Source organism: Hydra vulgaris, chromosome 12 (genome assembly GCF_038396675.1).
Source record: "Hydra vulgaris chromosome 12, alternate assembly HydraT2T_AEP".
NCBI lineage: Eukaryota > Metazoa > Cnidaria > Hydrozoa > Anthoathecata > Hydridae > Hydra > Hydra vulgaris.
This window is the reverse complement of record NC_088931.1, coordinates 32,925,140-32,937,471: the sequence shown is the minus strand read 5'-3', so window position 1 is coordinate 32,937,471 and position 12,332 is coordinate 32,925,140. Positions and strand designations below refer to the sequence as shown.

General features: G+C 26.1%; 1 protein-coding gene across 1 annotated transcript in view; it reads left to right on the top strand.

The window, feature by feature from the left end:
* Nucleotides 1-12,332, top strand: part of LOC100201878 (serine/threonine-protein kinase B-raf) — a 64,115-nt gene that overhangs the window by 31,098 nt on the left and 20,685 nt on the right. Inside the window, exons 6-7 of the mRNA XM_065812965.1 lie at nucleotides 3,203-3,259; nucleotides 9,679-9,746. Coding sequence (XP_065669037.1) covers nucleotides 3,203-3,259; nucleotides 9,679-9,746 — 125 coding nt within the window. The remainder of the gene's footprint in view (nucleotides 1-3,202; nucleotides 3,260-9,678; nucleotides 9,747-12,332) is intronic.

Sequence of the window (12,332 nt, the reverse complement as noted above, 5' to 3'; positions counted from 1 at the left end):
ATAACTTACTTTCTGATCATCAATATGGGTTTCGATTTTCTTGTTCTACTGCTGATTCGTTAAAGGTAATTAGGTTTTATTGTGCATAAGATAGATGTGGAGAGGCTAAGGCTATCGCTCTCTACATTTCTAAAACTTTTAATAAAGTTTAACATGCTGGTCTTCTCCATAAGCTTTCTTATGGTGTATCAAATAACATTTTAAAAGTTATTGAATCCTTCCTTACAAATCGTAGGATAAAATTTGTCCCAGATGGACAGCACTCTTCAGTAACTTCAGGGGTTCCTCAAAGTTCTATCCTTGGCCCTATACTCTTTTTAATTTATAGTAAAGATCTCCCAGAAAATCTCACATCTAAGGTGGCATTGCTCGCTGATGATACTACCATTTATTTTTGTCTTGATAAGAAGCCAACATTCTCTGATTGCATGGAGGGGACATTTGAGTTTGAAAAGAATCTCACTTCTGCTACAGCATGGGGCTCTCAGTGGTTCGTGAACTCAGATAAAACTCAATTTTTTCAGCTAATTGTTATTGCAATAATCTAGATCTGTTTGTGTCCTAAATGAAGCAAAATCAATTGAAAATTTTTTAAAATATAATTATTTTATAAAAAAACTTATTGGAAATAATTGTCAAAACAATCGGTAAAAATGGACTTTTTTCTTTTTTAGTTAATAAATTTCTTTTTTTATGCTTTTAAATGTAACATTATTTTTAAATAACATAGTTTACATTTTTAAAATTTCCATATAATTTCACTTCATTTAAGACCCAACATGATACACTTGAAGTTTATAGAACACATTAAGAGGGTGTCAGCATAATATAGCACTAATAGATTTTTTGATAAAGAAACAGTTTGTTTAATAATTTTTTTGTTGTTGTTAAAAATTAGTTAAAGAAAATAAAGTGTTATAAGTTTTATCTTAAGGAATTAAATATATAAATTCCTTTTAAATATAAAATTCTTTTTTTGTCATAATAGTTTAAAAATTGCACGATTTATTTTGATGTAAACATTTTATTAATAAGATATTTTGTTTATTGTTAATTCAATAACATAAGTTTTAATGACGTTCATTTAATTTATGAAAATAAATTATGATCACAAATATGTTACCGGTAACTGATAAATAATAAAAAAAAACTCTTTATTGTTTAAAAACATTATTAAAAAGAGTTCACAAAATAGATAAGAAAAAATTTATTAACAGTTAATAAAATAACTGAAAACCAACTGTAAAATTATTAGAAAATAAACAAATATTAGGTTATGTTTTATGTAAAAAAAAATTTTTTCAAAATAAAAATTAGTTCATATTTAAAAAAATAATAAAAATGATTTTTCAAATAGGAGCTTAGATTTTTTTTGTAACTTTTGTTATAGTGAGAAAAAAAAAACTGTTTGTATGATTTTTAACGCGTTAATAAAATAACTTTAATTACAATGCAGTACTTGAAAAGACGTTAGTGACACAATATAACTTCTAACAATACAAAATATATTTGCTGAGTTGAGTTACTTTGACATGCGTTACACGTTTTCGTTACGCAGCGAAATCTCATAAAAAGGCCTGATATATATATAGAGATAGAGAGAGAGAGAGAGAGAGAGAGAGAGAGAGAGAGAGAGAGAGAGAGAGAGAGAGAGAGAGAGAGAGAGAGAGAGAGAGAAATAGGTTCGCACATACCTGAGGAGTGAATTTTTAAAATGTGCTAAGTCAGAGTAAATTGGTTTTTAGAAATTGCCAAAAAACTAGACTACTTTTTTGTGTACAACAGAAATTGATATTTTCTCTATCTATTATTAGGACTATTAGTTGGTCAAATATTTAAATAGATGATAGATTTCAGTATATAAGCTTTGGATATGAAATAAACTCAAAATGCTTATTTTTGTGACCAACATATTAAATCCAACATATATACCATTTAAAAGGTTTTCATGTTTACTATTATGTTTTAAACAAATATTGATAATTAAACATTTTTTAATTGATTTAAAAAGTAAAACTTTTTGACGAGTTCAAAAATTTGCGGACAAACTAAAGCTTTATATTTTTCCCAGAAAAATGCTAATTAGTTGATATTGTAAAGAAATAGTTGAAATAGATAAAAAGCTTTATTTATAAGTGATTATTTATATATGAGTATCATGGTATCTAAGAAATGTATCTCATCTTCAGTGAAAAAGTTATTGTGAGATCAGTTGAAAATAGAATTTTATTTTGTAAAACAGCTTTATGGAGTTGGTAAGTCTGGTGTTGACTAAATTATGAACAGATATGATCTTACTGGATCCACAAAGTATCAAAAGCAAATAGGAAGAACTCACAAAAGTACACATCATCAGGATAAAAGCTCATGATACCAAACAAAGAAAATCCTCACAGCTGTCGATATAAATGTACAAATGAGACAATTCTATGGAATGATTTGTGGCTAAATAACTACAATTGTAATGGTCTGAGAATGTTTTAATTGGGTTGGTGTTGGTTTGCTCCATATAATTACTGGAACTATGGATAAAATTGGAATTACTGGGGCAAAGGATAAAATACCTTGAGAATGGGTATATGAGCAAAATAACAAACCCAAGTATATAACCATATTGGTTCAAAATTTTTCAAAAAAAGTAAAGTTTGTTTTTTGAAAATTGCCATCCTAATCACCTGACTTAAATGCCATTGAACATGTGTGGGAACATGTTGATCATCAAATGATAGGCATCAAACCTACAAATCATGTCGAATTATTTAGTAAAATCAATGAAATTATGGATACAATTATCATTGATGTTTATTCAATTAATGTAATTTAGTTAATTCGTAGATGCCTTGTAGATGCTAAGCCATTCTCAATTATAAAGGATACCCTACAATATACTAAAATACTGATTTGATTTTGCTCTTATATAAATTATTGATCAAATATAGTTTAAAAACTCGTGTTTTAAAAAAAATAAATGCTCTGTTTGCAAGTTTTTAAAATTATCAAAAATTATTTTGTTTTAAAATTATATAAACAAATATATATATATATATATATATATATATATATATATATATATATATATATATATATATATATATATATATATATATATATATATATATATATATATATATATATATATATATATGTATATATATGTATATATGTATATATATATATATATATTTGTTTGGCTTTTATTTAGGTATTAGTCGAGGCTTTTAATAAAGAAGAAAATATTAGGAGCATATGCCATAACTTTGTAGGTTTCATTTATCTTATAAAAAATCTAAAAAAATTTTTAAATCTTCAAAATGTGTTTTTGAATATTATAAATGTAATTAATATTGATTATTATATAAGTAAATGCAGTTTTTAATACTGTGGATGCTTAACTTTATTGCTTTATTCAGGGCTTGTGATGAAGAAATTCGCCAAGCGTGTTATATTGCGCTTGTAAAATTATAATATGTTATCATCAAGCGGGATTATGCGCGCTTGAGATAACGTTGACTAGAGCGATTGTAAAATTTGAAAATTGCTGTGCTCATAAGAAGCTTTTTATTTGTTATACATCTTTCTTTTGTCAACAAATGTTTGAAGTAGTATCTACATCGGCGCACTCATGACACTTTTTCAAAGAAGTAGATTTTTATATTTCACAACTTCTTGTTTATTGTTTGCACCAGATCGCGATTTTTCTTTACTTTTACTGGTATAAAACAAAAAACGCAAGTGCAAGTCCTTATTAATTTTGTATTAAAGAAAATTTTTTGCTTTCGTTGTTTTGATATATGTATTTAAAAATCATTTTACTATTAAAAATAATTTTACACAAACGTTTATTTTATGTGGTACCTATTTTAATTGAATCATAGCAAAAGACAATAACAATTTTTTTGGTTTTTATTTATTATTTATAAAGGTACACATTTTTTATGATTAATTTAAATTGTTCAAAACTTTTTCTATAATATAGTTTATAAACATCGGTTTGATTTAGTGTCTTTAAAGGAAAAAATATTCACACTTTTTTAACTAGAAGTTAAGTAACTTAACTTAACATTTTTACCTTTTCTAATGTTACAGATGAATGAATAGTAAAGAATAATAATAATAAAGAAACCATTTTTAATTAATGTTACATAAGTGTGGTTATTTATAAACGTTAGTTTCAACTTTGTCATTAAAAAAAGAATTCTGAAGAAAAAAAGAATGCAGTAACGTTGTTCAAAATCAGTTTCTTTTATTTTAATTAAGTTTTTTTAGGTTTAATTTTTTTTAACTTTTGTTGACAATTTTTATTAAGGTTATTATTTTTTTTAACTTTCTCATTGTTTAGTTTAGTTTTTCAGCATATTTTTGAAATAATTAAGTACCAACATTTAACAATCAATTTAATAATTAAATATCAACATTAAAAAAATCTCTATTGTGAATATTCATTTTTATTATAAACGATGTCCAAAGTATTATTAACAATAAATCAATCTTACTTGATGTTTTTACAAAATTAAAAATATTTTGCAGTAATTTTTTGATTTTCTAATTTTCTATTTGTGCATTTGGTTAAAGTATTTAACATTCCTTTATTGAAATTAATGACTATTAATGACTTTAAAATGTTCATTTATTACGTTAGTGTAAAAAAGAAACTTGCAGAAAATGAGTGACACAGTGCTAATTATATTTTATATCAGTGCTTCAATAATAAGTCAGTACCAAAAAGTTTTTATTAAAAATATTTTATAAAAAAATGAAAAATAATATATTATTTGTTCCGCCTCAAACTTTTGGACAAGCGTGATTTTATACTCTTGTTATAAGCTGAGCAAGCGTTGTTTATCGCACCTAGAAGGTTTGATAATACCATTTACAGGCATGTTTCACAAGCGCAGCTGGATCGCGTCTGTTTCATCTCAAACTCTGCGTATTCACAAATAATTCTATTTTCTCACCATTTTTAAGCTGATTAAAAATAAATATGGTGTAAACACAAATATGTATAGCAAGAAATTTTAAAACATTAGAGAAAGAATAACTATGGATACTTTTGATTGTTAATAATGATAAATCTAATCCCAGTCTCTTAAGTCAGTGCTGGCCCATCTCTACTAAATCTGTCAAGTTTGGAAAATATTTACACGTAAGCTTGTAATTTTAATAAATATTTCAAAACAACTAATATTTAGCATAATTAGCACAGATGGCACTGCGGTTAAAATGCTGTCTATTAAAAGTTTTCTTGGTTTGATGTTTGTTCTATACAACTATAAAAGTGATGAAAGCAGCAGGTAACTTCCTTATTAAATATTATTTTGTAGTGCTCTTTAACACGATCTGTTTTCTTAAAATAATTTAGGAACTAAAAAAAAAAAGTTACAAAAGCAAACATTTTTAGTAAGAAAGCATATCTTGCCCACCTATTCCAAACAGCTCTTCCTGACTAGATGTCTAGACGTTTTGAGAATTCTATAATATTGTTTCAGCTCTTTAATATCACAATCAAGTATTATCATAAATCTTTAATAAAGTATATTTTATACATTTTAACAATAAGATATAAAACACCAAAAACAGCAGCATACTAATTTTTTCTCTTTTATGTGATATTTTGGTCTAGTTTGTATAGACTGTAGTTTTTAGTTTTGGTTCAAGTGTTAGTAGACAAGATACTTTTATTATTGCAACTTTTTTTTTTGGAACTTTATTGTTAGAGTTGTTTTTAGTTAAAGGTAATTTGCGGCAATTGTTTCTAGATCTGATCTCTTATGACCGTTTTCAGCAAACATATCTATTATAAACTAAATCTTGTTGTTAATGTATTTTTTGGAGCAAATATTGGTGGCTTGTGATATGAAACCTTTAAAAACTCCAGTAATAATTGCAGGGTTGATATTTCAGTTAGGTTTTATTTGTATGTTTGTTATTGCTTTTGATGGTGGACATTTAAATCATATTAGTATTTATTTGTGTTAGTTATTTTTATATCTAAAAAATATAGTTCTCTCTATTTATTTTGTTCAACCTCTTCTCTCTGTTTTCTCTGTTCAACCTCTGATGTGTACTGAATATTGGAGTCTTGTTGGTTTAATAAAATAAAAATTTTGTTATGTTTTTCAACTGATTTAAATCTGACATGGCTATCATCAACATATCAACATACCTTATAAGATTTTGGTGAAAAATTGTTGATTTCTGAAATATGTAGAGCCCTTGTTTCCAATTTTTGTAAGAATGCCTCTGCAATAACAACCATTAGTGATGATCCAATTGGACCTGAGTGAGATATGGTTCTAATTTCATTTTTATACATAAAATAGCATTGACTAAAACATAGTTCTATTATTTGGTGAATGTCAGTTAGTGTTAATTTGGTTCTTGTTTTAAGATCAGTTATATCATTGTTAAGATAATCAATTATTACAGGTATGACTTTATCAATTGGTATTAATGTATACAAAGGTATTACATCATATGATACTTGAATTTCATCTGGACTGACACACCAGGATTTTGCTTCTTTGACAAATGATGTAGAATTCAAAGTGTGTTTTGTTTTTGTTTAGGGTATGTTGAATAATTTTAACAAGATATTCTTGGAGAATTTTTTTCCAGCTTGCGAGCTTTTATAACACAGTAAAGTCGAGGGGTAATACAATCAGATAAATATATCTGGAAATATATTTTTTTATCAACTCTGTTTTCTTTTCTTAATTTGCAAAACAATTTCTGAAACTTAAGTTTCTGGGTAGGATCATAGTTTAATATTATTGAGTTATTAAATTTTTTATCAAGTTTCTGAAAAGCATTGAACTCATTTATAACAATAAATCCAGAACCTTTATCAAATGGATAAATATTTAACACATCTCTATTCTTTTTTAAATTATTTAACGCTAATCATTGTTTTCTTGTTATGTTATCTGTAAGTTTATGTTTTAGTGGTTTTGTCAAAATTTTGCTAACATTTTGTTGTATGTTCTCTACGTCAGCTTTTTTGATTTGTTTCTCTAAATTTGAGGCAAATGACTCAATAGGTGTTAATATCTCCATAAATTGTAATTTTTTATAAAAAGGGGCAAAATTAGGACCCAAATTTAAAATTTAATTAGTATGAGCATCTATTTGAATTTAAGTGAGGTTTAAAACTCCTGGTTTAATTATTTTTATAGGCTGTTATTTCTTTTTTGATAAAGTTTATTGTATTTTTCTTTTAAATGATTCTTTTTAATTTCGAAATAATGTTTTTTTGATTTTTCAGTTGCATTTTCAATAATTTTGTAATGTTTAGGTATTAATAAACTTCTTAAATCTAGGTTAATGTTTTTAATGAACTCCTTACCTGCAAAAAACTGATATTTTGCTTTGTTTTGTACACATGTTAATAGCTTTCTTTGATATTCCTGAGTAATATTTTCAGCTTTTTTTGATTTAATTGGAGATCACACTCTTAAAGATGATAGAATTATATTATTAGAAATGCATCTCTGTAGGAATATAAACTGGTTTTTCAAAATTGGATTTTTGATTTTTTGCTCTTGGAGTTTTTTTTTTTGTATCATAAACCTCCTTGCTGTAAGAAGTAGTAATTAAGTGTTTTAGCGACATTTCTTCTTGTACATTAAGTTCTAATAAGTTATAAAACATACAAAACAGCACAGTATTAATTTTTTTTCTTTTATGCGATATTTCGGTCTAATTTGTATAGACTCTCATCAGACATAAAATGCCAATTTAAAAACCATTACAAAACATTAATATCAAAAATAAGTCATTATAGAGACCATGTTAATAAAAGTTTTGTTTTTTTATGATTTTCTCAAATAATGGACTCTAACTATTTGAAGCAACTTTTACCCTGTTATTCCTGTTCAGTAGTAACAGGGATTGTTTAACCTCTTGATATGTTTGTGCATAATTAATTTCAAGCGATTCCCTTATTTTCCTTATATGATAGTTGTCATTTATAGGTAGCGTTTTTGGGTACAGCCCATTGAATATCCCATGGCATTATTTGCATTCCATGGCATTATGTCCAGTTGCTCCAGAAACATGCCAATTGCCATTCATGTTTTAGTTTGGTGTTCTATGCTTCTTTACAAAATTCTTGTTGTTTTTATCTTTGGAATTTATATTGGGAAAACAAAGTTAGTTTGCATGCTATTTAGTTCACTATTATATAAACTATTGATTATGCTGCTGTTTCTAGCAATAACTCCATGTATCTGATATATATATTTTTTAGATTAACTGCTCGAGTTTGATGTTTATTTTGAATTCATTAGACCGTTTGTTTTTATAGGATGCTTTAAAAATATCTTTACTAGAGGGGAAATGTTTAAAAAATGTTGCATCTCCAAATACAGTGTGTTCTTCTTATACAATTAAATTTAAAATTAGATCTTAAACATACATTAAAAACATGTATGCATGTATATATGTGTGTATTAAATTAAATACACATATTTTATTTTTCACTTGTTGCTTCATATAGTTGTGAATGAGTAGAATATGAAGAGCTAAAGTCTAAATTGTTTTCAAGTTTTTAAGCTGTTTGCAAGTTAGAGTGTAAATTATGTTAAACCTTGTTTGACTGAAGATATAATAAATGCTATTTTCATTGAAACTAATTGTTTTCTGAACATGCCACAACCAAATCTTGTCAATTGCAACAGATCTTTTTTAAAAGTGTTACTCAATAACCATTTTATGTACAAATTCTGTTTTGTGCAGGCACACACTATTTTGGTCATGCTATAAACTTTTTTGTCTTTAATTTTTATTCACCTCAAAAAATGTCACATCTTTTAACCAGTTTAATACAAAAAGTAACTATCTTTTAAAAAACCACACACCATTGTTACCAAAGTTTGAATGATATTTGTTACCAAAGTTTGAATCTGTAACAGAAGAAAATTTTACAGATTGCTTTAATACATAGTTAATAAACAAAATGTTTACAAAAATTAACAATACAAAAATATCTAATAAAGTAAATATTTTTATTTATTATCAATATATATTATCAATATTTATTTAGACTTATGTATGTTTTATGTGACATTTTTGTTGAGGTATGATAATAATCTTGGTTTTTGTTTGCTAGAAATTTCGCTTATTTAAACCTAGAAGACTTTTATCCTTTTCATTTGATTTAGCTAGAAATAAGATTCTTTGTTAACATGTTCTAACACTGCATTAGAAATGTGCACAAAATGTACAAATGTCTCAATAACACAAGTGTAAGAATATATCAACTGTCTAAATACCCTTTTACATTTTTTTTAAAATTCACCGAGGGTTTTTTTGTTATTGTTGTTGTTTTTTGTTTTTTTTAATTTTATTTAAAACTCTCTCAACACTAAACTTCAAAATACAAACCTTGTTATTATTATTAAGTTTAGTAGTAACTTATTAAATTGCAGTAGTTTTTAAAAGCTAAATGTTCATAAATACAAAACTAATTTATGTAATTAAAAAATTTTTTATGACTTATATACCTTAAGAGTTATGCAAAGCACTTTTCATTTACCATAACACTTATGTGTCACATCATTTCATACCTATAACAAATCCTTTTACTGTATGCTTTCATTTCATAAGTTTTTATGTTTAAAATTTTGATAAATTTACATTTAGACTCTTGTGGTAAAAAATATTGAGACTTTTTAATTTTAGGTCAGGAAAACATTTTTTACACTAACATTTTGTGATGCATGTGGAAAATTACTGTTTCAAGGTTTTAGGTACTTTTTTTTTTAATGTTCTGTATTCCATCACAAAACTTTTAATTAATTTTTTTTTATAAATATAACTTGTTTAGAATATATACAGCCCTTGAAATTAGGGTCTGCATTATGCAATACCGACCTAACTGCCAACCTGACAGTATTTGAGGTTGGCCATTTTTTGCCAATCTTAGAATTTTTAAATTTTAAAACGAACAATTTGTTTAAATTCTAAATAAAATAAAAATAAAAATGTCAAATTGAATGATTTGTTTAACTTTTAAATAAAATAATTTTATAAAAACAAAAAAACAAACAGCAAAGCGAATCTTCTATTAAAATTCTAAATAAAATAATAAAGTATAACCGGAAAATTTTTTTATTTCAAACCTGAATAAAACTATTGAAAATAAATAAACGGCAAAACAAACATATTATTTAAATTCTAAATAAAAACAAACGTTATATTTAAAGTGTGAATAAGTTAATTTAAAAACACAACAGCATAATGAACATTTTTATTTCAACTCTTAATAAAATAGTTACGAAAGCGCAAAAATTTTTAAATTAAATTCTAAAGTAAATACTTCAAATAAAATTAAATACTTAATAAGGTAATTAAAATAAAATGATGAGACAAACATTCTATTTAATTTCTGAAATGTTGGTCATTTTTCATATTTTCAAGCAAATGTCTGAAACACCTTGCATTTAAGGTCAACAATTTTTTGCTGACCTCATTTTTTCTAATTCTAATATATATTATATATATATATCAACTATCTTTGAAATCAACTATCTTTGAAAATGTGTACTATATATTAAAATATGATTTTTGAAAATTTTTGAACAAAAATTTTGCTTTAGGAGTTGCCCAAGACCTCTAAACATCAGACAGGTCCTAATATTATCAAAAAAACATTTCTTCAAAAGTATATCATTTTGGGTATTGAAAGAAACAAGATTATATAAAAAGTTTAAAAATAATTATTATTTTGTTACAAATTAATGTTTTAGATTTTATTGCACAAAAACTATGGTCTTTTATTATAAAATAAAATGATTTTTTTACAATTTTTTTAAAATAATTTTTATTTTAATATACTTTTATAAAATATAATTATTTTTGAAATTTTTTTATAATTTCGCTGCTTTTGAGACCCAACATGACATATTTTAAAGAATTTTTTTTGATAATATTTCAAACCTGTTATATTTTTTATTCAAAAATTTACTTAATACATACTTCAAGCTTTCTAATTGATTACATAAACATGCTAATAAAATAAAACAAAATTGCAATCCTCCCTCCATTTCATATATAATCGGCAGGTGAAAAGAGATCAAGACTTTAAATCAAGAGGTGCTTTTTTCAAACAATTAAAATGCAAAACAAAAGTGTATTTACTTATATAAGTATGTATATTTATTTACAATTAGCAAAACATCAATTGTTAAAAAAGAACAAAATATTTTTTTTAAATGAAATTTATTTACAAGCAAAACAGCAAAAATTATTATTTATAAAATTCTATTTTTTAAAACAAAACAAATTTATACAAGGTGGCCCATAAGTCACTTTACATTTTAGAAATTAAATAACTTTTTCTTAAATGACTGTATTTAATTAATTATTTTTTTATTACAAAGTTTTGCGTCTGTAAGTTAGTTCTGACTTAGTTATGAAAAATAATGTCTCTTAAATAGCCTCCATTCTCGGCTTCACAAAGTCAAACTTTTTCTAAGCTTTTCTCCATTACACTTCTTAACATCTGAGGTTTTAGGAAAAGAATTTCCTGTCGTATGTTTGCCATAAGTTCTTAAATAGTTCAGGGCTTATTTGCATATACTTTGTCTTTAAGATATCCCCAAAGCCAAAAGTCTGGTGCTGTCAAATCAGGAGAACATGTAGGCCATTCTAAATCAGAATTACAAGAGATCCAATCCTGAAACATTGCAGTTAACAACTGAATTGTGTCTCTAGCGGTATGTGCAGTTGCTCCATCTTGTTGCCACCAATACCCTGCCATGTTTGCTAACTGAGGTTGAACAAAGTTTGCTAGCATGTCTTGATATCTCTCAGCAGTTACAGTCACAGCATTTTCATTTGCATCTTTAATAAAGAAGAGCCCAATAACCCTATCTAATGTTACTCCACACCATGTGGTGACTTTAACTGGGTGCAATGGACTTGCATAAACTTGGCGTGGATTTTCTGTGCCCCAGAATCTGGTATTCTTCTTATTCACATGTCCTTCCAAATGGAAATGAGCTTTATCTCCCATGATTAACTTGTGAATAAACTCATTGTCATTTCTTGCAGTTCTCTGAAACCTGACAGCATAATTTAGTCATTTTTGAAAGTCTGATGGTTGTAAAGATTGCACTAATTGAACCTTGTAAAGGTACATGTGCATGTCTCTTTAAATGCGCTGCAGAGAACTCCGTGAGATGCCAAGTTCTTGAGAATGCCTTCGAGTGGATGTGGCTAGGTTCTCTTCAATGCTACAGCTCGCAGCCTCAGTATTTTCATGTGTACGTACTGAACAACCTCATCCACTTCTAGACCTATCACTTACAGAGCCATGCTCTTGAAAATGCATC